Source organism: Ornithodoros turicata, unplaced genomic scaffold, assembly GCF_037126465.1.
Source record: "Ornithodoros turicata isolate Travis unplaced genomic scaffold, ASM3712646v1 Chromosome20, whole genome shotgun sequence".
Classification (NCBI taxonomy): Eukaryota; Metazoa; Arthropoda; class Arachnida; order Ixodida; family Argasidae; genus Ornithodoros; species Ornithodoros turicata.
This window is the reverse complement of record NW_026999334.1, coordinates 564,401-592,334: the sequence shown is the minus strand read 5'-3', so window position 1 is coordinate 592,334 and position 27,934 is coordinate 564,401. Positions and strand designations below refer to the sequence as shown.

Genomic DNA, 27,934 nt, shown 5'->3' with positions numbered 1-27,934 from the left:
ACTGCATGGTATCTCTGAATAGGAAGGTGCCAATTTCGAACTATCGGATTTTTTCCATGGAACTGGCCACGATGAAGGGAGCTCGCTTCCACCCGAGAAGGTGAAATTCCCTCAGCAGTCCGGCCAAATCGTAGGCCAGATTGTGCACCATGATGGGTAGTTTTTCCCTCGTTGTGCACGCCACGTTACAGGGGTTGCACAGCGTCGCGATGTAATTTGTCTCGCCAGCAGTACAACGCTTGGAATGGTCGTGATGGCGGACACGGGGTAGATCTTGCGCGAGCTCCCGCCCGCAGTACGTGCAGTGGGTGGCAGCTCTGTGCCGTGCCCGTTGTTCATCATTCAGCACCATTTCGGCGGGGCAGGCGTTCAGGGTGATCATCTCGTCCCGCATTTCCATCAAAGCTCTGACGCACTGCCTCGCAGAATCTTCACCGTGGTGCGTCCTGATGCGCATCACCTTCGAGTCATGAGTGCGCACGAGCACAGCGCAGAAGCTCGAGGTGACGTGACGCTGCATGCCAACACCGCTGGGCGCGAGAACGCTCTCCGTGTCCAGCGCGACGACGTAGTTGTATTGCTGCTTGTACTGTATTTTAGTAAATTCTACAAAGTTTTTGCCCGGTTCGCAAAATTCCAATATGATTTCGTTTACGTCCGCGCACAGGCGATGATGTTTCGCAATGCTCTCTTCCTTGTTAAAAGAGCGCATGCAACGCTCGCATACGAAACGCTTATTTTTCCTAATCAGTAACCGCTCGAGGGACTTGATTCCAAAAAAATGGTGGTCTACAGCCAATAAGTGAATTTTCTTTTCATACTCGAGTTTTGGGGGTCGCGACACGTGCACTACCTGATCCATGTACTCATACACGTACACGGATATCTGGTTTTTCTCTTCGAATTCGTCCAGATCAGAGTAGGAAACGGGGAAGCGACTAGGCCACCAATACGCTGACGCATAATTTTCATATTTTTTTGACCATGTATTCCAATTCTATGGACGTAGGAGGGCGAGCGTATTGTACTTAAAACACTCACCCTCCTTACATGCCAGTAAATGAATATTCGTTAGCACGTTCCTGCGTTTAGCCAAATGATCGGGAAGTGCCCCATTGCATCCGAATTTTTTCGTTTTCACCGCGGAAATGCACATTTGAATGTTTTGGACGTCGGTGGACACGAACCCACTCCCTTCCTGCTGATAATTTTCGACGCGCCCTGTGGACTCCTGAATCACCTCCATTAGGGTATTCGCGACGGCTCCGTCGCTGTGGATTTTGCGAGCAAACGCCATAAAGTGGGCGATGTGCGCGGTTATCTCCCCCCGAGTTTCCTTCACCATTAAAACATTGGAACAAATGCAAAACCTAAAGGGTATTCTTTGCGCTCTCAATATAGCGACCATATCGTGAAAGTGACTCATTAAATACTGTCACAAATCCTCTACTCCCTGATCGTGAACAGATGCCAATAGCACGTACCTTTTGACGATACCTCTAAATGCAGTGTCAGTCTGGAAGAAGGGAAGGAAGGATATATCCACGTTGGGGTGCGATCTCATCACATGAGCACACAGTGTATGAGGTGCGCCGTCCCGAGAATCGTCGTCCGATTCATCCCCGATATCGTGATGATCAAAGAAGCAGAACACACACCTAGGCACTGTAAGTAATAGAAGCCGTAAGAAACGTGCAACAAGAGAGGCGAATAACTTACTTTTGAAGCGAGTTGAAGCAGACTGTTCCCCCCTGAGGCGCCCTCACAGCTTATAAACTAGCGGCCACGCTGCATGTCAGAACACGTTGAGGCCATCTGTTTTATATCAAAGCTCGGGCGCTCCCATGCTCTGGCAGTCATAAATCATGTGTTCCGAGAAATGAGGTCACGGAGGTTCATCGGCCACGCTGCATGTCAGAACACGTTGGGGCCATCTGTTTTATATCAAAGCTCGGGTACTCCCATGCGTTGAAGGTCGTAAATCACGTTCTCCGAGAAATTAGGTCACGGAGCTTCATCGGCCACTCTGCACATCAGAACACGTTGGGGCCATCTGTTTTATATCAAAGCTTGGGTACTCCCATGCTTTGGTAGTCGTAAATCATGTGTTCCAAGAAATGAGGTCAAGGGGCCTCCGCGGCGGCGGTGCACGTGTCAACACGTTGGGGCTATGTGTTTTATATCAAAGCTCGCGTATTCCCATGCTTTGGTTGTCGTAAGTCATGTATTCCGAGAAATGAGGTCACGGAAAAGAAATGAGGTCACGGAGCTTCATCGGCCATCCCAACACGTTGGGGCCATCTGTTTTATATCAAACCTCGCGTACTGCCATGCTTTGGAGGTCGTAAATCACATTTGTCAAGAAATGAGCTCATGGAGCCTCGGCCGCGGCGCTGCATGTCTCAACAAGTTGGGCTATCTGTTTTATATCAGCAAGCTTTCTGTAACCAAAAACAAGGGGTTCGCTTATGCAGTTTCCAAGAAGTTCCAAATGTCCTTCGTGCGCTCGCTCGCCGTATATCATGGGCTGTTCCTATGTTATTGTGTAAACAAAGTCGCACCACCCTTGCGCTCCTCCAGGGGTGCTTTATATAAAAGTTGCGATATATACAACTCATTTGAGGTCTGTGAAGCTACTTCCGCCGGTCGACTCCTGGTGAAGCGCACAACGAGAAAGGTTGCACTATTGTCTTCAAGGTGAGGAAAGTTAGGTAATAGTTGTCCTCATTTTCAGTTCATTTGGCGTGCGTAGAAACTTGCACTGAGAGATATGTCATCTATTTTCGAGAAGCTGGATAAACTAAAGAGACCCGGTGATGGGGACATTCAGAAAATGAGCATTGTTCCGAAGAACGAAAAGCTCGACGTGTTGGACTTACGCAAAGTGGATACTATGTACGGGGAGTCCGTGTACGTGGAACTCCTGATGGACAACGATAAACGCGTAAAGGTGTACCTACCCAGTCGTTTTAAGCGACTCACAGATGAAGGTTTGAAAGAAATGTGAGAATTACCAGATCTGAAACTAGAGAAGAAGGAGACATTCAGGGACGGTAAAAGAGTCGCATTGCCAGACATCATCTTTACTCACGCGAAGAAGCGACCGCGAGACCAGCGAAAGTGCGCGTCCCATATGTAATCAGCAGTAAAATAAAAATACATGTATTTCTGATTTTAAGAGAAAAAAATGTTGCATTGTTGTGATGGATTAGGAAGATAGGCTGCTATGATGGAAGCTCTATTGATAGAATGATATGATAGGGAGCTATAGCGCGTATTCATTGCTATTGCGTTGTGCGTTCTCATATAGTTTGTCGGGAGCTATAGAGAATAAAGGACACCACTCTTTTTTAAACGACAAACAACTTTTCTAGCAGCTTTATTGATTTTAGGTCATTAGCGACGAGATTATCGGAAAACAGGGATACAATGCTCTTCAGTGATTTCCCTTTCGCCAACAATGTCGCCACGATACAACAGTACACACCACACATTGGAGAATACAGGCTTTGGATACAGACATCATTATATTCGTCGACGGTGAGGCGTTTCAACTCGGGTTCGATGGATGGCAATCCGAAGGAATCAAAGTAGATGAGGTCATCCTTCATTTTCGCATACAGAATCCAGTGCTCCCCAGCTTGCTGTCGCCGATCGGTGTTCACCACGATTATACCCGGTCTATCAAGCGCGGGCAGACGGTCGTCTCGAGCGTATACACCGCGAAAGAGTGCCGAAGTGTAATCGTTGTACTTCAGGAGTCTCTCGATATCTGGCTCGAACATCGCTAATCCAGTGTGACGTTCCTGTTCTTATCGATGGACATAATTCGCACACTCCCGGACAGTATCAATACGGTCGTTGGTTCGGCCAAGGCACGTCGGAACTTGAGTTGCAGACGAACGTTTCCACGCCTGATCGGTGACAGGTGGACGGAGGACTGATCGGGATCCAGGTCGTAGTACAGTAGGAACTTGTTTCCAACGTAGTGGTCGTATTCGTAGGAGACGTGCTTCTCACACAGCTGCTCCAGGAGGTTGAAGTAGCTTCGGTGGTTCAGGTTATTGTTGAAGTCGAACGTGTCTATTCGCTGCGTCCCGTTCACGGTGAGCGTCGCCGACTCAATGTCGCAGTTCACAAATCGGTACGGGTCCCGATTGAATGCTCCCTGGTAGGCTAGGGTGGGCACGAATGCGACCACCACCTTAGACGGTATCTTCTCTGGAAATAAATCTTCCAGGTACGCATCCAGGTTGCCAACTGGTAGCGAACGAATACGCGATTCACTTCCGGCCAGTGTGTAGAGAGCCTTGCGCTGCTGCAATTCCGTTTCGTGTCCGAGGAATAGGCTGGGAGACACGGTGATTTTCTTTATGTACAAGGTGGCACTCATGATTTCCACTTTATGCGTGTGCTGCTCCTGATCGGTCTTCATAATGCGGAACACGTCGGAGCCTTGATAAAAAACAAGCCTAATTTCCACTCCCGATATGAGTAGCTTAGGCTGCAGGAAAATGTCCGAGTTGATCTTAGAAACCAGGTCGATGGTCTTGCCGCCACATGTGAGGTTGCATCGTTCGGTGGGTCCACGAGCACGGATGTTGTTTTCCGATTGACGCGCTTCTTCGTGCATGTACAGACCTGCTTTATGCACGGTATTTTGCTCCGTGGTGCTGGCGTGAAGCAAAATATCCAGGTAGCTTCTATAGCTATACAAATCATTATTCGTAATCATGGTCTGATTCAAGAAGACGGCTACGTTCTTGAAAAGCGAGCTGGCGAATGCGTTGACGGGGTAGACCTCGTCGTAGGTCGTCCGATCGCCAGCCTGTGTTTCCGGTAGCGAACCATCGTCACGTACGATGCGGACTTTCGTCACTATGTACGCGGAGTTCAAATCGAGATAGTGGTGCCCCAAATTCGAAAGCTGGAACTCTATGACAGAGGATATGTCAGCGACCGGGTAGAATACCTGATATTCCCCCTTCAGTATATCCCACTGCGTTCCCGGCACGGAAAATAACTGTGTTTCCGACTTATCCAACAGAGGAGTGTCAGGATGTACGACGTTAATCGTGTCCATCTCGCAACTAAATTGTGGCCGCGCAACCAGCGTGATTTATGCCGTCGAAGATGTCCGGTTTTCTCCTCTTTCTTCGCCCGCCAGCCCCTCCGAGGTCACGGAGAATTTCACGGCCCGTATCTTTCGCCGATCTTTTAAGCGCACTTCGGAAAGAGTCTCCCTCCGACAGATTTTTGGCTACGCGCTTAGCGGCCGCAACAGCCGCCTTTTTTAAGTAGGGCGATACGCGTCTAAAGACTGGAATAGCGAAACGCCCGAGCTGAGAAAAGAAATTGCCTCCCCTCTGGTACAGGTGCGACCTGTATACCGTCGGAACGCCAAATCCGTAGATTGGTACTGCTTTAGTGTACATGCTTAAAGTGCAGCGTCAGCGTCGATCTACCGCGATTTTGTAGCGGTAGCTTACGACCCGTGTCGTCGCGTATAGAGACGGTGATTGAGGAAATTTCGCGCTGCACTAACTTAAAATACTGAACGGGTAGAAAGCTGAAACTTAGTTGTTCTTTCGTTCTATTGTATGCGAATGGAATTAATTTCAGTATCGGATGTCGCCCGTTTCCCACTACGGAGGGCGTGACGAGATCCGTGTATATCATAATACAGTTAATGGGAAGATCTATGGTCACTTCGTCGACGGCCGTATCATTTTCGGTAAATACGGTTTTCGCGCCGAAACCCAGTAGGTACGCAAAGTAATCGGATAATGTAAGCGACACGTTTTCCCACAAGCTCAATGAACATTTCCTCGCCCATGCATCGTACGTGAGGGAAGCCTCTGGCTGCAAACGCTCATGGACGGCGCTCACGAGAGCTTCGGGTGTTTCGTAGTAATTTGGTGGAAGTGAAATGCGCCAACTTTCCGTCTCTCGAGTGTTTATGTGGATGCGGTACGTCTTCACTATGGGACTACACGTGACGCGCTTTCGGGATCCTTCAACACGGACGTGCTTCACCTGAATGAGGTCCACGAACTCGGTCGACAAGTTGAAATTCGCCGGGAGAGAGAGCGAGTAAGTGTTGTCTTTGTATTCCACCCTTGATTCTGTATCGTTCGTCGCTCTGAAGAATTCGTTGAACGTGTCGGTAATTAGCGATCGGGGTTCTAAAATTAGATCGTTATTGATCACGATCACCCGGCGAACTCGCATCATAACGGGTCTTTCCTCCGCGAGCGGTAACACGTTTGGGACAGCGCGTATTTACCGCCCTCCGGGTGATTTCCATCGATGTCGACGATTCCAAAGGCGAGATGCAGCGGTCTGTCGATTAATTTCACCGAGCGCACGCGCGACGGTAGCTTAAACACGTAGTGATCTTCCTCGTAAGTCCACTCTATCCCATATTCGGGGAATATTTTATTCAATAGCGTGTCCGTGTCTTCGAACGTGAGCTGTTTTGTTTGCCACTTCTCCGTTGATAGCGTTATCAGGTTATCAGGCGCTTGGTTCACGTTCAGGAAGCTGTTGGGAATGGAAAATCCCTCTAGACCGACGACGTACGAATCATCCAGGTGTAGCGGCTTATCTAACGCGATCGTGAAGTCATTCAGCGTGTTGCACGGGTACAGGTTCATGCTGGCGTTCGAGAGCAGATACACGTAAAATTCATTTTCTGACATCGCTAGCGGGCACCCAAGAATCGTGATCTTTGGCGTATCCGAACCAACGAACCAAGTAGTGCAATACCCCATTAATTTTCTTCTTTCTAATCACCGCGGATATGAGTCGCTTATCGTACGAGGAAAGATGGTGGACGGGCTGCAGCTCCTGCTCGTAGAATGATCCCAGTATTTCTTTTCCCGTCGAATCTTTCACGTACACTATGGGCGGATCGGTCTTTCTCGTTCGCGACACCTCAAACACTTCGGCCGTCCACCTTTGATCGTAGCCTTTGGCGACCACGCCGCGATCTAACGCGAGCCTCACCTGGTCCCCTGCTTTATACTTGCTCTCGCGCGGGGTCGTCTTACGATTCAATCTGTTGAACAGAGCTACTTCATTTCCGGCGTTCACGTTTTTCAGCTTTTCACCCGTGATGGAGTGTACCGAGTCGTTATAGTCGGCCACTATCTTCGGCAGTGTGTTGATATAATTAAACTTCCCCGTACTAGTGAAATGCCTGGCTATTCTTTCTCTAATTGTTCTCTGCACGCGTTCACAGGAGGCCGCTTTCATTCCGCTTTGCGTGCTATAGTGATTTAGTAGCGACTGAAAGTACTGACGAATGGGGGAACCCCAAAATTCGCTTCCGCGATTCGTCAGCAAATTCTTCGGAATTCCGTGACGGAAAACTCGTTGGAAAGCTTTCTTTACGTCTTGCGGGCGCTTTGTGCGAATGGGGACCATGTACAGGTACCTCGATAGCGTATCTATGACCGTTAGGATGTACCTGAAGCCCTTGTTAAATTTATGATATTTACGCATATCCAGAAGGTCTGCCTGATATAAATCCCGCACGTGAGTTGTGATGATGGAGCGCCGCTTAAATTTTTTCTTCACTGGCTTGTGAAGGGTGTAAGCATCTTCTTTTTTCAGCTGTTCCACGGCTTCTGCGTGCGTGAGCTTGTGATAACGTCGGTACCGATCCACTCCACCTAACCCTTTCTCCTTGATCTTTCTATAGGGCCCCATATTTGCTCCAGTGAGCAATGCGGTGTATTTTCAGAGAGCTTATAATTTTCGATACTTTTTTGTACCAGCTGGGTTTCTTGATGAGCGCGCTACGATGTGCTAAGTAGCTCACGAGAGCCACAATGTTTGAGCGATTGATTCGCTTCCCTCTATATAGTAGCACATTATCCGCCTGCCAAGTGAAAACTTTCTTCAATTCTTTTAGCACAGATTTCGCGCGTGCTTTATCAACGCCGGAGGGTAGAAGATTAAAATCGAATTGATTGGGTTCCGGTTCGGGCTCCGAATGGACAGGTTCCAGAGGAGGAGGAGGTGATAGTGAGCGCGCTTCAGCAAGTAATAGAGGGCTTCCAGTATTTGGCCAACTTTTACATCGTCCGAATCGTTAGATTTCAGAACTTCACCTATTTCTATTCTATCAGCCATGACCGATGGCTTTGGATATCGCTCGCCTGGCGACTCCCGCCACAAGACTTGATAGCCCTGAGAGGAGCAGTGGAAGTATGGGAATGAGACCACCTCGTTGTCCCCTAATATATTTCTTCAACTGCCGGGGGCACTTATGAAGTGCCTTGTAAGCGAGGAAGCGGAGGATTTTTTTGTGTTTCTTCAGGTTTTTATGAAGTTCCGTCGAAAGTGGGATATTTCTGCGTAGAATGTTCAGACAGATTTCTGAAAGGATTCGAATGTCATCGCAGCTGAGCTCTTTAAGTAACTCTACGTGGTGCGTCGGTTTGGTGGCGGCCAATACTTTGAGGAGCGTGAGATGTCTTCTAAGATCGGCCGTCATTTCGCGGGCGTAAACAGGAACTGCCGGTCGTGCGCTAAAATACCCGTTCGCAGGCTACGAGAGGGAGGTGTTTGCGCGTGCAGATCCACAACTAAATAACCGTGCGCCTTCTCCGTCGCCTGGTTATATGCGTCGAGAAAATAGGAGAGCCGCTGTTTCCCGAATACCTGACGCCCGAAGGTTTCGATCTGTTGTACGGACCGAGTGTTCCGGAACAATACGATATAACTGGCGTTCAGCGATATCGTTCGAAAAGCGGCGTTGTGATAGAACAATGCTTGTGTGATCAGGATCACGGACGCGTTCTTATGGTGGCTACCACGTACAAACAACGACTCTACCTCCGATAGAACCCCCTTTTCCGTGATTTGATCGTCAATAACTATGAGAGTGGGATATCGCTCATCCCAATCTGCGGGTATCCTGTCCATAAGCTCCACACTGTCGAAATCCTTTTCCCAGCCAGCTGCATACTTTCGTACGTAGAGTATCTTCTGCGGTGGAATGCTAAATAACTCGGGGTATCTCATTATATCCTGCGTGAGCACCGTCTTCCCACACATGGACGCGCTGGAGATGAGAATTCGAGCGGGATGCTGGAACTGCATGCGCATCGTGGAATAACTTGAGCAGACTGTGTAGCGAGGTGTGGTGCATCTTTATTTTCATCCATAGCTCCTAGCGCGATTGATGATCGTCTCCGGGACTCTTATTTCTTCCTGACATAGTTCCTGAAGCTCGCGCAGTGATTGCTCCCTGTAAGCCGACAGGTACTCGTCCAAGATTTCGCGTATGATTTCCCGCAACTTGTTTGCGGTGATACGGGAGCGCAATATGTGGCAGCACATCTCGACGAAGTTCTCTCGCTCGTGTGACGCCTCGAAGCGGAATCGCGCGGAGTTGATGCACCTGAGTCGCGCCATCTGGTGGCACGAGGTAAGTTTGAACGTATGAGATAGAGACATTGGGTTAGAACCATCTGAAGCCACCGCTGGGCGATCCGCGCACCATCTGGCGGGCGCCGGTGAAGGCTATGTTCACTAGGCCACCCGCTAGCCATTATGGCGCGGGCCAATCGGCACGGGTAAGTTTGAACATGAGATAAAGCCGCAGCGGGGCCGCTGCCGTCTGGCGGGCGCTACTGAAGGCTATGTTCGGCGGGCCAATCGGTGGGCTTAGAACGGGCCAATCGGTGGGGACGGCCAATCAGAGGGCTTAGAAAGCGTGGGAGAGTGATCAGTAGGCCTACAATGGACCAATCAGCGGAGCCGGTTAATTAGCATAACGGGGGCGTGCTCAGCGATACACATGCACCAATCAGCGTGAAGAGCCGAGTAATTAGCATAAAGGGGCGGAGCTACAGTCAACCAATCAATGATCAGTAGGCTTAGCACGGGCCATTCAGCACGAACTGGGTGGAGCCAAGCCAATTAATTAGCATAAAGAAGTGGAGCTACGGTCAGCCAATCAAAGATCAGTAGGCTTAGCAGGGGCCAATCAACGTGAAGTGGGCGGAGCTAATGGCGGCCAATCAGATGGCTTTGGATTTGGCTTGTGTTGGCTTAGAACTGGATTGTGTTGGATTATAACTGGATTATGGCTTACAATTGGATTCGAATTGGATTGGAATTGGATTAGAGAAAACTCTTGGCTATAGGACTCCTTTTTATACTACTAACATGTGACCAGAAGTCGGACGTCTCAGCACCAGCTCCCCAAAATACAATTTGAAAACAGTTATTCCTTCTGCGATTGTTCGTCAATATCGTTTGGTGAAGTGAAGTGTGTGTTGTGATCATCGATTTGGCCTTTGTCTGCCAGCCACACCAAGGGGACCCTTTGAAGACTGCCATCATCAATTACCAATCAGCTAAGACTTTGATTCAGTTTCCTTCCTTATACGTACCAGGACTCTAACCGACCTGTGATTTCGATATTACCGTTGTCTGTTTTCCCTTTGAACAAATGTTATCATGCTGTTGATAGTGTTATTTATTTACATAAGTACCCTACAGCGCCGGAGCATTAGTGTAGGGTTGTGTATGCACAGAAAAATGTTACAAACTATGTATCAGAAAAATGAATAACAATAATAAACACCAAATGCAACAATAATCCAAATGCAATAATAATCCTCATCCTCTTTTTTTTTTTTCGTACAGTTATTCAGTGAGAGTAAAGTTCGGGCCATTCGCAGAATGTTCCTGGTCCGGAGTGGAAAATGCATGAGTGGGAAGCTTGTTCCATTCCTCAATCGTCGGGGAAAGAATGATTTTTGGAAAACTGTTGTTTTGGTGTCGTAAGCCCTTATCTTATATAAATGATCATGTCTGTGCGAAGTGGTATAATGTGGTTGAAATATGTATTTGTCACGAGGTACACCATTTTTGTTATTATAGATATCCCAAAGTAATTTCAATCGAGCTTACCTTCTTCGCATTTCCAAAGAAGGCCACCCTAGTTCCGATACCAATATGCTTGATCGGATGAACGGGGAATATTCATTCAGAACGAACCTTGCTGCTCTTTTTTGAATTTTTTCTAGTTTTTCGCCTAATGAAGAAGACGGGGATCCCAAACAGGTGACGCGTACTCTAAAATTGGGCGTACGCATGTTTTGTATACGCACTCTTTAATTTCTTTTGGAGTATCCTGAAGATTCCTACGATAAAAATTTAAATCTTTATTGGCTTTGTTAAATACGATATTTACGTGACTAGTCCATTTCAGGTCGCCAGAGAATAAAACTCCTAAGTATCTGAACTCTTCAACAGCAAGGTGTTGTTATTTAATGTGTACGCGTGCGGTTCTCGTTTGCACTGGAAATGTAGCACCTTGCATTTGTCAACATTTAAGGACATGCCCCACTTCTCGCACCATAGACATATCTTATCTAGATCTATCTGCAAGCTTGTTATGTCTTCGTCAGATTTGATCGTTCGATATAGTACGCAGTCGTCAGCAAATAATCTTATTTCAGACGATACTTGTTGACCTATGTCGTTGATGAAAACAAGAAATAATAGTGGCCCTAGGACAGAGCCCTGGGGCACTCCAGATGTTACGTTTATGCGTCGAGACACTTTTCCCTTGTATACAACAGCTTGCTCTCTTGAAGGGAGGTAGTCCATTAGCCAATTATAAACAGGGCGATCCAACTGAAGAGTAGACGATTTGTGAATTAATAGTGAATGGGGTACGGTATCGAATGCTTTCCTCAAATCTAGGAAAACAGTGTCCACTCGTACTCCCTTGTCAAAGCAAGATACAATGTCGTGGTAGAATGTGATCAATTGGGTGGTGCACGAGTATCCTGATCGAAAGCCATGTTGATAATCAGAGATAAAGTTATTTATGGTTAGGTGCTGCATTATGAACGAGTATATAATGTGCTCCATGATTTTTGAAGAAACAGACAACAAGGATATAGGGACCAGTGATCTATCACACGACTTAAAGATAGGGACCACGTTGCTAAATTTCCATTCAGTCGGTACCAGTCGAAGCTCAAAGGATTGCTTGAATATAACGAAAAAATACTCTGTCATAATTGTGCTGCACATTTTTAGCACAGCAGGTGGGATGCCATTCGGCCCATGGCTCTTATGGATATTCAAAGAGCTAAGTAGCTTCGAAATTCCTTCCTTGGTTATGCACAGTTCGGGCATAGGAGTTTGAATATTATGTTCGTGACTGGGTAGTGGTAGTGCCAAATCGTGGTGAAACACACTTTGGAAGTAGTCATTAAGAGCGTTTGCCTTTGCGGTATCGTCCGAAATTGTGTCACCATTAAGTGAAAGAAGAGTCGGGATCCCTACGGGAGTTTTATTGATAGACTTAATATATCTCCACAGAATTTTCGTATTACTCTCTAGTTTCTCTTTCATGTCCGTGAAGAACTGACGCTTACTTGTGTTAATTAAAGCCTTAAGGCGAGAAGTAATGTCTGTCAATTTGCTTCGCAACCTGAAGCATCCACTTCTCTTAAATGCCGTGTACACTCTGGGTCTCTTTCAGTGGCGTAGCCAAGGGGGGGCTAGCGGGGGCTCGAGCCCCCCCCTACCTGCCACGGACCGACCCAGACAAATCGTGCAAATCCGAGAACGTAATATATGTGGAGGAGGGGGGCACCAGTGTGACGATCGCGAAAGTTCTTGCAGTTCATGGCGTCTATCTAAGAAGCACTCTTGAATGGTTTTCAAAGTATGAGCTTTTTAAAATACTTCCAATCTCGTGACACCACCTCATTGGTCATGACAGCCTATACATGTAATCGTACTGTGAACGTCTAAATCAACTATTTTCGTTGCTTTTTTTAATCCTCAGTTTGCAGTGTGCACAAGTATGTGTGTGTTGTCGACACAGGATCAGCGGGGGGGGGGAGTTTTCGTATCGAGCCCCCCCTACCTTGGAGGTCTAGCTACGCCACTGGTCTCCTTTTAACTAATCTCATAATAGAACTGTTAATGTATGATTTACTGCCTCTTTTACTTGATTTGACAATTCTTGAGGGTATATGTGTATCAATAGAGTCAAGGACAATAACATTAAACCGGTTCCACAGATCATCAATTCTAGACGACGTCGCATAGGCACGAAACTCGGGGAAGAGACTAGAAAGATCGCTCTCCATACTGTTATTATCAGCTCGATTATACAAGTAGACTTTTCTACCACATTCTCTATTTCTACATATCTGAGGCCACCCGATCTTAGCCAGGATGCCTTCATGGTCTGATAAGCCAGGGACGGCCAAAACATCTTGTACAATACCAGGGGTATTGCAAAGTAAGAGATCTAAGATGTTTGAACCACTTGTAGAGAGGGTGACGTATTGTTTGAAACTATTTGAGTGCAGTATACCCCCGAATGTTTTGTAGACAGAAGCGGAGTTTGAACAAACAAGTTCATAGTCCTTCCAAGTGCATTCAGGCAGATTAAAATCGCCCACAATGATAACAACGTCTTCAAAAAGAGAGGACACTTGTTCAGCGAGTTCAAGGACCAATTCATTGCTGAAATGAGGAGGGCGATAATACGACGATAAAGCCAATCTTGTGTTCTTGCAATTCTAGTTAGAAATTGTTGCGTTAATTAAATTAGTTGTTGTTAACGTTACTAGCAGCTTTCCTTTGTCCCATTGTGCGGCTTATGGGGACGTGTGTTGATTGACAAAGGGCGGCCCGACCACTCTTCTTAATTTATTTGTCCAGAACGGTGTTGCTAAGTATCCACTGTGCGTCCGGAAAACTTTCGCCGGTGAATTCGTCTTTCCTTTATCCAGAGGTTAAGGACGGAGGATATTTCACCTGGTGCGATCGAGAGTAGGTCCTAGTGGTATAGCATCCCGGGAACGCACCAGGTTTCCATGACACGCTCATATACAAAACGTTAATTCTGAAATGATGCAGTTACATCAAGACAAAACATTCCTTTAGTTTAGTGAGACAAAAAGCAGAAATTCAAATTTGAATGGAGTCTAGCCCTGTCTACTTGTGTTCCTGTCCATACCACCTCCCCAAGCTCAAGAAAATGATACCATCAATATTGTTACAACAGCATGCTCGCATTTTAAGGCATTCTTCATCAATGTCAAACTGCACAAATGACAAAAGAAAGATAAAGATAGCACTTACAAGAATCGTATCCTGGATAGCCTGTTACAGCACCAGCCAAGCTGACATTTGTGCATGTTATACTGGCAATTGGGACGAATGTTTTTGACCAGTCACTGCCTGGGGCATGATGCCACTTGGAGCTCTCCAGAATGACTGTCCTACCCATCCGAAGGGCAGCAACGAAACACCAGAGAACATCGTGCATACCCGCCGCGAAGCCCCAGGGGTTGTCCAAAGTGCACAGTAGCTTTGGGGCCTTTTCGCAGTCCACTGGATGCTTCAGGGCAAACAAGAAGGGACATTAACTAACTTGCGACAAAAAGTAGGTATGGTACTCGGAGATGCAAATACATTCACTGAGTAATAGTAATCTGCAGGCCTGTGCAAATATTCTTGTTTAGTACTGAAGTGAATACTTGTGCATTCGATTTGATTTCCAAATGGAATGTGGAATTCGATATTCAAATACTAGTTCCCAAGCTGCACATGTAAAGCCTGCATAAAAGAGGGCATAAAGGAAAGTGAGCGCTACTTCATATTCTGATCCGTATTAGTATATCGCGTACACATGCTGTACACATCTTTATATCCGTATATGTGCTGTATGTGCACCCAGCCCAACTATCTAGCTATTCACTGAGGAATTCGATTGGGTCTTATAACTATTCACTCGGTATTTCCTCTGGCTATGTATATATTTGCTTCTGTTTTCAAATAACTATTCGCTATGCTGAGTAATCTGATAAGCTGTAAGCAAAGCACACACTGCAAACGTAGCTAGTGGATTTGATTTTCCTAGCATAACAAATGCGATACTCAATCCTCTTCAACCACTGAATACCACAATGAGACAAGCCAATTTGATTTCACATACAGTAAAACCTCTCATGTCGGACACCTCTGTATCTCGGACAACCTCCTAAGTCCGATGAAAAGTTGTTGCACCGGCGTGCAGGTGTTGTTTGCAATGCAGCCCCGAATAGACGGATTATCTCCGATGAATAGAAGGATTAGCCATTGTGATACTGATAGTGATAGTGGCACCTAATCCCTTTTGATACAGGGCAGACTTCCAGGATGGAGTCACAGGTGTAAAAATAAAAAGAAAAGAAAATAGTTCTCGATGAGTTCAATTCGTTTTTGTTTGTTACTTAGGTCACTTCTGTGGTTGTCTCGTGAGCACGGTGTAAGAAGAGAGAGAGGTGTCCGAACGGCCGATACTCGGAAGGAGCAGCCGATGTCGAAGATGTGTTCGTTGTTCGGGGAGGCGCCGCGAGGGGCAGCACCCGTCTTGTGGGCCTTCTTTTCCTCCTACGTCTATGGTGATGGCTGCTGCACGTGGAACTTTTGACGCCAAAAAATGGTCGGAAAGTGCTTCGCCCCGGGTTGCCGAACCGGTTACAAGTCCTGCAGGGACAAAGTATCGTTGTTTTCTGTCCCAACAGACCCTGATCGGTTGAATGCGTGGCGACGGGCAATACCGCGGAAAGATCGTGTGTTGGGCGCCAAGGACAAAGTGTGTGAGCTGCACTTCGAGGAGCGTTACATTGTCAAAACTTGGGCAGCCGTTCACGACGGAAACGTCATCGCCAGTTCAGCCCGTCGTGCAACTTTGTCAAAGGATGCGGTGCCCACACTATTTCCGAATTGCCCAACTTACCTATCAAGATCGTGCAAACCAAGAAAGCGACCAGCGGACAGGAACGCCATCGCTGTGCCACCCAAAATGCCAAGGACAACTGTACAGGTACGTTTTTAGACGTGCAGGTTGGTCTGTATGAGTCACTTCAGAAAGGAAAGTATATGGTTGCGTTGCAGGTCAGTGAAAACTCGCGGGACAGCAACTCACAGGGCGGAGGTCAGGCTGATATGGAGAGTCATCATGGTGCACAGTGTCATAATCGAAACACAAAGAAGCGATCAGGAGACCGGAATCCCGCTGAAACGCGAAAGGTAACTGTGCTGGCCTTGCCTTTTGACATATAAGCTTGTTTCGAGTGAATCAGCCGTGACACAAAGCCACCTCTATTGCAGTCTGGCGGTAACTCAGGCGGCGGAAACTCGCAAGACGCAGGCCAGAAAGACAATGGCGATCGTCACCGAAGCGCAGGCATGGAGGTCAGCCACAGCCCATCACCTTCTACGAAATCCTCGGTTTTTATGAGCCTATTTGAAGATCCTTCAGCAGTAGCACTGCCATCTCCAGCATGGGGATGTCACGGAATTGATCTGGATGGCGTTCAGAATATAGTGTTTTCTGAAGTACAACATATCACGGTACACCCGTCAACAGGCGACAGTACTCAAACAACACAAGTTGTGACGACTAAAGTCGTCAGCATCACAGAGGATACTCACTCAGTCATATTGCATGGAAAGACATTTTTGCTGAAAGACATCGGATGCACACCTGACCAGTTGCTGTGCATTGAGGACGTGGAACAAGTGTTGAAGTTCGTAAGTGAAGTGCGTCTTTGCAGAGGTGGTCCGACCCTCAGCTCTTACCCTCATGCCCACCCAGAGTGTGCTTCTAAAGATCTCAATGGAACTTGGAGGCATAACAAATGCAGTGTTCTCGTCACTGATGCAACTTCTGTGTGCCACAAGTGTTCTTCTTTGGACAACACTCTGAGAGTCCACGAAAAGAGAGTTCTTAGCAGGAAGAGTGAGAAAAAGACACCAGCATACCATCGTTTTCCCCCTACTGCCCCAAAGGAAAGGATTACAGTACTAAGGCGAGCTCAGTATGCACTAAAAAGGTCTAGAGATCGCTTAGCAAAAAAAGTTCAGGTATGGTCTCATGAACTGAAAGAAGTACAAAACAACTTGCAGAAGATGTGTATTGAAAGCTTGGATGCCAAGCTTGGCCAGTTTCATCTGCCAGAGGCTCAGCTAATGCTGATCAAGGAGTGTATCTCTGCATCAAGGTATACTAATCGGAAAAGCAGACGATACACGGAAGGGTGGCTGTTGCTATGCCTTCTCTTGCACATCCGCAGCCCCTCAGCATACAAGTTCCTAAGGGAGAATGATATTATGCCATTACCCTGTGTTTCAACAGTACGAAAGTACTTGTCACTCGTTCGTGTAAACTGTGGCTTCGACAGTCGATTTTTTGACGCCTTCAGGAAGAAGATGGGACACAAGGACATTTTTCAGAAGCACGGCATTTTAGTGTTTGATGAAATTCATGTGAGGAAAGAAATGAATGTGAACGCAAAGACGATGACATACAGTGGATTCTCAGACTTCGGCGAAGAAGCTTCCACACGCGATGAACTAGCTGATCATGGACTTGTATTTACTTTCCAGTCATTTGGTGATAGCTATTCACAGCCTGTTGCTGTATTTGCGGGTAAAGGCCCAACAAGAGGGACTGTCTTGTCACAGCTGATCATCAAAGCAATACTGATGCTTGAGGATGCTGGCGTATTTGTCGATGCTCTTGTTTGTGATGGTGCATCAACAAATAGAGCTATGTGGAAAAACCTTTCGATATGTGGAACCCTGGAAGGCGCAAAGAACTCGTTTTTACATCCAGTTGATGATGATCGGATGATTTATGTGTTCTCAGATGCCCCACATCTGGTCAAATGTGTTCGCAACAGACTACACAGCCAAAAAGCATTCAAGATTGACGGTCAGAACGTGCTCTGGAGGCACTATGATAGGCTGTATGTCCAGGACTCGCAGACTACTGGATCCCTTAGGGTTTGCCCCAAGCTAACCTACTCTCACCTCAATCCTTCGAACACGGAAAAGATGAAAGTAAAGCTGGCGACTCAATTATTTAGCAGAAGTGTGGCGAAAGGGCTTGAATTTTATTCCTCCAGAAGCATAGGTGGCTTGGAGGACACCAAAGCGACAGTTAAGTTTACCCTACGCCTGAATGACCTCTTTGATGCTCTAAATCGACGATATCCAGGTGAGGGATTACGACGTGGTTCTAAAGATTTCGACGTACTGCGTTCTGCTAAGGAGTGGCTCAACTCTTGGGAGATGGAATTAACATCCGGGAAAATTGGTCGACACAGTTTTCTGACAGAGTTCACAGCTGAAGGCTTACGTGTCACTATTCAGTCTGCAATCGATCTCTCTACGTACCTGCTGGAGAAGTGCAATTTCAAGTATGTATTGACAGCTAAATTCAACCAAGACGTTCTTGAACGTTTCTTCGGCGTTGTGCGTCACGTGAGTGGAAAAAGTGAACACCCTAGTATGCCAACATTTCTGCAACTCTACAATATGCTCTCCATATACAGTTTAATCAAGCCCCCTAAGTATGGGAACTGCAGTGTCGAAAGTAGTGACCGTCCAGCATCATTACCGTGTCTCAGCTTAGAGGATGTGCAAAGTTGTTTTAGAAGCACGGAAAAGGAGGAGACAATGTTGAGTCAACTGAAACGACGACTACGTGGACACGTCACGGAAGAAGTGGAACCAGATACAGTTCTGGAACATTCCTATTCGGTCTCAAGTGTTGCAGACTGTATAATTTATTATGTTTCTGGATTTGTGTGCAAAAGGTTTGCGAAACCATCCTCCTGCAAAGCATGCCGTGACGGCCTTATAGTGCGCGTTGCATTATCTGAATTACCTGAGGCAGCTCTGGTAAATTGCAAAACACGAGGAGGCCTTAGACATCCCACACTAAATGTCTTCAGATTGTTGCATGCAGCCGAAATCCAGTTCCAGAAACATATTGATGATAAGTTTGCATACCAGCTGACAATTAACAACATTCTTGAGAACTTTAATCTGGCATTCCCGTGCCCAGTACACAAAACAGACATCGTTGCGCAGCTGTTGCATCGCTATGTAACTATGAGGATGAGGCACCACTGTAAGCAGAGGAAACGGGACATTGAAGACCGCACCAAGAAACTACGTAAACTTTCTAAGCTTGTGCAATGACTGTTCTACTTAGTTTTACTCTAAGTCAACATGTGTTTGCAAGAGAGGCATTGCGTTTCTTTACTGATGGGCAGCGAACATTGTACTTAATTTTACTTCGTCAACATGTTTTTGTCAGTACAACTTAGTTTCCTTTATTTTTGTGGAGTGAGGATTTTACTTAGTTCTGTTCCTATAGTCAACATGTTTTGTGTAAGCAACATTGCATTACTTCTACTGATATGCAGTTAACATTGTACTTAATTTTACTTCTAGTCAGCATGTGTTTGTGAGAACAACTTTCTGTTGCCTCCACTTAAACGCAGTGAACATTGTGCTTAATGTTACTTCTAGTCAACACGTTTTTGCGAGAGCAACTTCACTTTATTTTTTGCAGTGAGTATCTTACTTAATTTTATTGCCATTCAACGTTTCTGAGAGCAAGTTTGTGTTACCTTTATGTACGTACACTGAGTGTCTTACATAATTTTACCTGTTGTCAGCGTGCGTTTAGCACAGCAGCTCTGCGTTTCCTCTGTCCGGAAGTAGTGAACACTGCTTAGTTTTACTCCCCTCCAAAAGCGCTTATCACAGCAACATTGTATTTGCCATGTCCATGTGCAATAAATATATCCATTGCTTTCCCAAAACGACGTATGCGTATTTATATTTACTCGGGAGGCGTCGATGATGGCGCCGACATTCGAGCACATAGTTCTCCGCAGCAACAACTCACACATCTCTCAAAGCTGTCGAGGAAAAGAAAGCGACAAGCGGATAGGAATTCGATCGTTGTGCTATACTCAAATTACGAAGGGTGACCGTGCGGGTATGTCCTTTGACGTTTCGTATGAGTTACTTCTGACAGGGAACGATAACCATTACAGATCGATGAAAACTCGTGCGCAGGTCAGGCGGAAGTCACCGTCAAAGCAGACAGGAATTCCGTTGTTGCCCATGTCCATGTGCAATAAACATGTATTGGATTTCTGAGAATGGCTTAGGTTGTGCATGTTCCTTTCCACGGGAGGCAGTCTGAGGCAGTCACCATTCTCCTGAAGCAATGACGCCGTCGAGGTTCGGGTGCGTAGCCCCTTGTAGAAACGATTCATACGCCGTGGAACTGCAGTTCTATTCGTAATCCGTCCTCCATAAGTGCATTACGAAGAGTTGACATGAGTTTGCCAACAACCTGTGCGCTGAATCAGTATCTTCTCCACGATCGGCAGCATGAGAATCGCACGTATCCGGATGGATGGGCCCTCAACCGCGCAGCGCCTCTGGCGTCATTGTGGCGAACAACGAACACAATTTCGACCGCCGGAGGAGCTCCGTCCAGACACCTCTCTCTCTTCTTACACCGTGCTCGTGAGTCTGTGTTTGATTTTCTCCCAGTGCACTAGGCGGCTCTGTATCTGCTTGAAGGGCTCGTTTGATGGCAGGTCTTCCACTTCGCTTTCAGTTTCTGTTTCAGCTTGTTTGAACAAGCACTGCATGTTCTCATCCATTTTTTTTATCTTGGGTGCATACTCTTGGATTTTCTCGCACTCGGTTAAAATGTGTTGTATGGTTTCCGCCGCTTTTCCGCATAACTGGCACGTAGGATCAACGTTTTCAAATAATTCACTCCTTCTCTGGTTCGTTAGAAGGCATCCGGTGCGTGCTTGAAAGAGAAGTGCGCTTGGCCTGTCTCCTTTGTATTCCTTGCAGGTCTCTGGCTTCTGCTTATGTTTGCCGTAATACTTGAGGCTCTGTTTTTTAGTTACTTTCTTCCGCCAGTCGTCCATTTCGATCGCATTTATCTCTTCAGTGGTGATTCTTGTCCACTGTGCCTCGTTGCGTGCTGTCTGTCGCCTCGTATTTCTACTAAATTTTCTGTCATATTGGTTGATCTTATTTATCCATCCAGATTTCAGTCCGCAGTACCTCATGTGGTGGAATACTCTCTTTGCCATTGATGTTTCTGGAAGGTGAATCAGTCGGCCCAGGTAGTGAGTCTTGGATTTTGCATCTCGTGCCGCGAAAGTAGACCATGCCATTTCCCCTCGTATTGCTGCGTTTGCCGTGGCAAAGTTTCCTCCAAGAATCCATCTTCCGAGCTCCCGTTGGTTTTGGTCTAAGGATTTAATTGTAGGTGCCGAGAATACTATGGCGTCATTTGCGAAAGTGAGGGCTGGGACTGCAGTTGACTTCCAGAGTAACCTCCCCACGGTGTATTGATCATATGAGTGTCTTGCTAGGTTCCAGATATGACCTTTGAGGCGATTTGATTTTTTTATGACATTTAGTTCGTGTTTCTTAAGATAATTTTCTTCGCACGTGATGGTTATTCCTAGGTACCTGTATTCTCTTGTGCGTGCTATTTGATGGTCTTGAAGTTTGAATGATTGTTCACGCTGTTCCTCTTTTCCGAAAGACATCCATAGTGTTTTTGAGTAATTGAATTTAAATCCATCTTTGTCGGCCTCTTCAGAGCAGATGTTTAGCATGTGTTGTAGGGCTTCTTCTGTTGGCGCTAAAATCACGATGTCGTCTGCGAACGCCAACGCGGATATTTTTGTTTCCGTCAGTTTTCCTTTCACTGAGAATGTTTTCAGCGTAATACCTTCAGACTCTTCTTGCAGGCGCAGAAGCAGGTCGTTGATGTAAATGTTAAACAACGTAGGAGACAGGGGGCAGCCTTGTCGTAGTCCAACCTTGATTTCAACCCCCTGTGACTTGTGCTGTCCCAGATGATACACCGTTTCGCAACCTTCGTATAATGCCTGCAGTATTGTTACCTCTTCTTCAATTAACCCTATTTTTCTTAGCTTTTCGAACATAATTCAGTGGTCTAGTCCATCATATGCCTTCTCCAAATCCAGGAAGGCGGCAAATAAGCTTTCATTTCTTTTTCTTGTTAGTTCAATGAGTTGGGTGAGCACAAAAAGGTTTTCGCTCACACGTCGGTTTCTTCGAAATCCATTCTGGCTCTCACTGTATATTTTGTGGTGTTCACAGTAGTTCTGCAGTCTTGTATTCAAGATTGAGGCGAAGAGCTTGTACAGATTGCTCTGTACTGCAATTGGCCGATAGGAATCAATTTCGGAACGTGGTTTGTCAGGTTTGCATATGAGTCTAGTTCTTGACACTTTCCAATCCTTCGGAACTCTGTTTGAGACGATGACTTCATTGTAACATTCCCTCAGTGTCTCCAGCGCATTGTCATCTAGAGCCTTCAAGAGCTCGTTTGGGATATTGTCGGTTCCTGACGCTTTCTTTCTCGGGGCTTTCTTTATGTGTAGTTTGAGTTCCCCAGTGGTAATTTTGTCGTTTAGTTGAAGGGCGTACGTCACGTCGCGCTTTGATGTAATCGTGTTCCTGATCGCCTGTGTTTCCTCGCCGGGTGTCCTCTTGTTCCTGCCATTCAAGGTGTCCTGTTGTTGACGGAAGTAGACGGCGAGTAGTTCTTCAAATCCGTGGCCTTTTGTTCCTCCCGGAATGTTGACTGGTCCGTGTTCTCTTACTGTATCTTCGTCTTGCATCGAGCTGATGTATCGCCAGAAATATTCTCCAGCTCTCCGCCCCGCCTTTTTTACGGCATCTTCGATAGTTTGATTATATGATTTGATTTTTCTGGCAACGAGCACGTTGACTGTCTTCTTTTGTTCCACGTATTTGGTCCAGGTCTCTTGGGGGTCTCCGCGCGTTTCTCGGTTTCGACCTGATTTCCTGTGCTCTCGGTTTAACAGTTTACGTTTTTGTATTTCCATTTTAATCTCCTCGTCGAACCATGGGTGTTTTGTATTCCTCGGTAGACGCCTTATGAATCCTATGACGGTTTCCGCGGTTTCCTTAATGTTCCTCGTTAATTCATCGTACGTAACTTTGTCGTCAGGGTCTAGTAATTTTTCCATTATTGTAGCATATGTTTTCACGTTGTCTTCCACATCGAAATTCCATTCCTTCCTTTGGGTTTTCTTGAAGATCTTCTTGAGTCGATCTCTTGCCATGTATTGAATAGTGAGCTTTAGTCTGTTATGATCGCTGGTGCAGCTATATTGCTTCAACTCGTCTATGTGTAGCAGTCCAACTCTGTGTCTCCCTTGGATGCAGTCGTCGTTTACGAGCATATAGTCGATTGATGTCTGCTGCGTCCCTCTGCTCCAGGTGTATTTCCCTACGCAGTTTTCCATTAGGTTGACAATATGGAGGCTGTGTTTTGAGCATAGCTTTCTTATGTATGACGTTTTATCTTCCCGTCCATCAAGTTCCATCAGATGTTCATTAAAGTCTCCTGCAATTAGGACTGGATAGGACATGTCGGTAATTGCGAGATCTCTGCTTATGCAGCTGTAGATACTCTCATTCCAATGTGGTGTCTCTTTTTGTGTGGCCATATACACCACACACAGCACAAACTCCTGGCCGTCTATTTTCGCCACGGCCCACATGTGTTCCTTGCATTCGTGTTGAAGTTTCATTATTGATAAACGGTCTTTCCTGAACATTATTCCTACACCTCCACCTTTCTTCTCTCCCGCGTTGCGATTTGAGCCCACCCATCCCCATACATCTTCCAAGTTCGGTAACTCTTGATTCCTTAGATGTGTTTCAGTCGTAGGGTACACCACTTGTGTAGGGTACACCACTAGAGGGCGCTACGAGCGACGCTTCACCACTAGGGGCCGCCGCTGCCGCATTCCGTGGATGACGTCATTGCTCCTTCGGGGAGCATGGTGAGAGATAGCGGGAGGCCTCGGATGGCGATGCGAAATAGAGCGCCCTTGTGGAGTGGCGCTGCGAGCGATAGGACGGCCGCCCTCGGTGGCGGCTCGCGACCGCGATACGCGGCATCGGCGGCGAAGGGTTTTGGGTCCAGCGTTGTGTTCCAGCTGTACAGTCATTGAGCGAGTTTATATTACTCTCACTCCCTTTATTGTTCAACTGGTGGTTGTTGTTTGAGAGCTCAATTGCTATGCTGTGATATTGGGGTGTACGGCACGCATACGGCATACGACAATATACATAAATTAATATAAACAAAAGGACGTGCACGATAAATTACGCCACATTATTCTTCCCGTGTTGCTACACTTTGCAGGTGCTTTCGCGAACCAGTCCGTTCACAAACAGCCATGTGCATCCCGTCGTGTATATATATATATATATATACTTGGATACTTTCCTTTTAATTGCCTAATAACGTTTTTGCGACACGAGCGCGTATATTAGCAGGCTCCAGACTTGCGCAATATTATTTTGGTGATAGTGCATATGTTCAGACAAGAGCGGAGGAAACTTGTTCCTATTTGTTTTATGTATTTCACTTCAATATATAATTCTCGCATAGTTTGAATTTAATTAGCGGTTAGTAATACTGCAGTATAAGCAATTTAGCACACCAGGGAAGAAGAACAGTCTCTGTTCGAAATATCGGCGGCTCCTGTCCTGAGGCAACTCCATTCGTAGCACACTACAGTGCTGTAAGATATATTATAAGCACCTTATGGCTGCAGAATCACTGGGTGGATATCAGTAAAATTTTAGTGCCTTCTTTTCTGTGGTGGTCACTGTCACTAATAGGGATTCAGCTAAGCGTTGTGGCAATTCCAATGTAAACAGTCATCTGAGCCTATTGGAAAGTGAGCGATTATGGTCAAACAGTAAACGTGATACATTCTACAATACAATCTGTGATTCCTAAATGTCAGTATGACAAAGTATGAAGGAATGTTAATATAGTGCATGTTATGTTATCCAAAGCGAGTTTTTCCACATCCCCCCATCCCCATGTACACACACTAAGAAAAAAATGGTTCTTGGGTTTGCCTCTGGTAACATAATTTAACTACACAAATTCAGATATGTGCAATCAAACGCATTTGCAAGAAAAGCATGAAGATTATTGCAGTTGCAACAGCCATGTCAGTAGGTCATGCACACCTTGGTATTTTTGAAATTTCTCAAACATTTCCATATCTTCTATATGCAACGTGCTGGACATCTAGTGTGCAACACCTGATATCGAATCAAAATCTGAGCCATTATGGGGTCATTAACACACCGGTGTAACATGAGCAACAATAAAGGAAGACGAAATGTCAACAAGTTGCAAACCGCTGTTCCATCTTGCACATTTGTCATGCTCATCTAGGTATTTTTGAAATTTCTTAAACAACTCCACATCTTTTATATTCAACGTGCTGGACATCTAGTGTGCAACACCTGATATCGAATCAAAATCTGAGCCATTATGGGGTCATGAACACACCGGTGTAACACGAGCAACAATACGCCAGACGACATGTAAACAAAAACAACAAACTTTTTGTATCAATATTAGGTAATTTCATCAGAGAAGCTACATGCACAGAGGCAAACCAAGGACCTTTTTTTTCTTCTGAGTGTGTGTGTGTGTGGGGGGGGGGGGGATGTGGAAGAACTTGCTACTTGCTTCGGATAGCATGCACTATGTTAACATTTATTCATCCTATTCATATTCCAAATTCCCAAAATACCTAGATGAGCATATGACAAACGTGCAAGATAAATCAGCGGTTTGCAACTTGATGACATTCTGTCTTCCTTATTGTTGCTCATGTTACACCGGTGTGTTCATGACCCCATAATTGCTCAGATTTTGATTCGATATCACGTGTTGCACACTAGATGTCCAGCACGTTGCATATAGAAGATATGGAAATGTTTGAGAAATTTCAAAAGTACCTAAATGAGCAGGACAAATGTGCAAGATGGAACAGCGGTTTGCAACTTGTTGACATTCCGTCTTCCTTTATTGTTGCTCATGTAACACCGGTGTGTTAATGACCCCATAATGGCTCAGATTTTGATTCGATGTCAGGTGTTGCACACTAGATGTCCAGCACGTTGCATATAGAAGATATGGAAATGTTTGAGAAATTTCAAAAATACCAAGGTGTGCATGACCTACTGACATGGCTGTTGCAACTGCAATAATCCTCATGCTTTTCTTGCAAATGCGTTTGATTGCACATATCTGAATTTGTGTAGTTAAATTATGTTACCAGAGGCAAACACAAGAACCATTTTTTTCTTAGTGTGTGTACATGGGGATGGGGGGGATGTGGAAAAACTCGCTTTGGATAACATAGCATGCACTATATTAACATTCCTTCATACTTTGTCATACTGACATTTAGGAATCACAGATTGTATTGTAGAATGTATCATGTTTATTGTTTGACCATAATCGCTCACTTTCCAATAGGCTATAGCAGATGACTGTTTACATTGGAATTGCCACAACGCTTAGCTGAATCCCTATTAGTGACAGTGACCACCACAGAAAAGAAGGCACTAAAATTTTACTGATATCCACCCAGTGATTCTGCAGCCATAAGGTGCTTATAATATATCTTACAGCACTGTAGTGTGCTACGAAGGGAGTTGCCTCAGGACAGGAGCCGCCGATATTTCGTACAGAGACTGTTCTTCTTCCCTGGTGTGCTAAATTGCTTATACTGCAGTATTACTAACCGCTAATTAAATTCAAACTACGTGAGAATGATATATTGAAGTTAAATACATAAAACAAATAGGAACAAGTTTCCTCCGCTCTTGTCTGAACATATGCACTATCACCAAAATAATATTGCGCAAGTCTGGAGCCTGCTAATATACGCGCTCGTGTCGCAAAAACGTTATTAGGCAATTAAAAGGAAAGTATCCATGTATATATATATATATATACACGACGGGATGCAGATGGCTGTTTGTGAACGGACTGGTTCGCGAAGGCACCTGCAAAGTGTAGCAACACGGGAAGAATAATGTGGCGTAATTTATCGTGCACGTCCTTTTGTTTATATTAATTTATGTATATTGTCGTATGCCGTATGCGTGCCGTACACCCCAATATCACAGCATAGCAATTGAGCTCTCAAACAACAACCACCAGTTGAACAATAAAGGGAGTGAGAGTAATATAAACTCGCTCAATGACTGTACAGCTGGAACACAACGCTGGACCCAAAACCCTTCGCCGCCGACGCCGCGTTTCGCGGTCGCGAGCCGCCACCGAAAGCGGCCGTCCTATCGCTCGCAGCGCCACTCCACAAGGGCGCTCTATTTCGCATCGCCATCCGATGCCTCCCGCTATCTCTCACCATGCTCCCCGAAGGAGCAATGACGTCATCCACGGAATGCGACAGCGGCGGCCCCTAGTGGTGAAGCGTCGCTCGTAGCGCCCTCTAGTGGTGTACCCTACACAATGGCTAATCCTTCTATTCATCGGATATAATCCGTCTATTGGGGGCTGCATTGGAAACAACACCCGCATTTTCTTGCTAAGTCGGAGAAAGGGCCAAGCGCCAGCTTCTCAAACATAGTCTTAATTTCCGCTCCGAAGGCCTGTAGCAGGCTAATCCGTGAACCGGCGAACAATTCTGCCCGGATTACAAAGGAAAAGAGGTCTCTGAACCGGTTTGACATTTTGAGTCACCATGGAACCACTTGCGTCCTCGCGTGCTTACAAACACAATAACAGTTGCCTGTCAGATGTGGGCTTCCATTATGGCTGAAGACATTGTAGGGAGAGCTCGGTGGACTGCCGTGCAATGCCAAAGTGAAAGTTCGTGGAAGTGACGCTCGCGAGAAAGAAAGAACTTCTCCACAGGCTGTACGGAAGAACAACATGTAGGCAAGTTGTGGAGGAATTTAAGATTTCCAAGTCAACAGTGTTCAATCAGTACGGGTAGAGATGAAATATTACACACTTGGGAGTAGAACTCCAACAGCAAGAGGAAGAGGATCCTTAGGAAGACGGACAATGAGAGTGTGAACGAAAAGGTGCTGCACCTCTTTTTTGATTGCCGATAGAAAAACATTCCCACTTCCGGACCAATGTTGCAAGAAGCAGCGTTAGCGGCTTAGTTCCGAGTAAGATAACAGAACATTT

General features: G+C 45.9%; 1 protein-coding gene across 1 annotated transcript in view; it reads right to left on the bottom strand.

Moving 5' to 3' along the window:
- Nucleotides 1-27,934, bottom strand: part of LOC135373070 (alpha-(1,6)-fucosyltransferase-like) — a 156,608-nt gene that overhangs the window by 80,240 nt on the left and 48,434 nt on the right. The window contains exon 6 of the mRNA XM_064606368.1: nt 14,140-14,398. Coding sequence (XP_064462438.1) covers nt 14,140-14,398 — 259 coding nt within the window. The remainder of the gene's footprint in view (nt 1-14,139; nt 14,399-27,934) is intronic.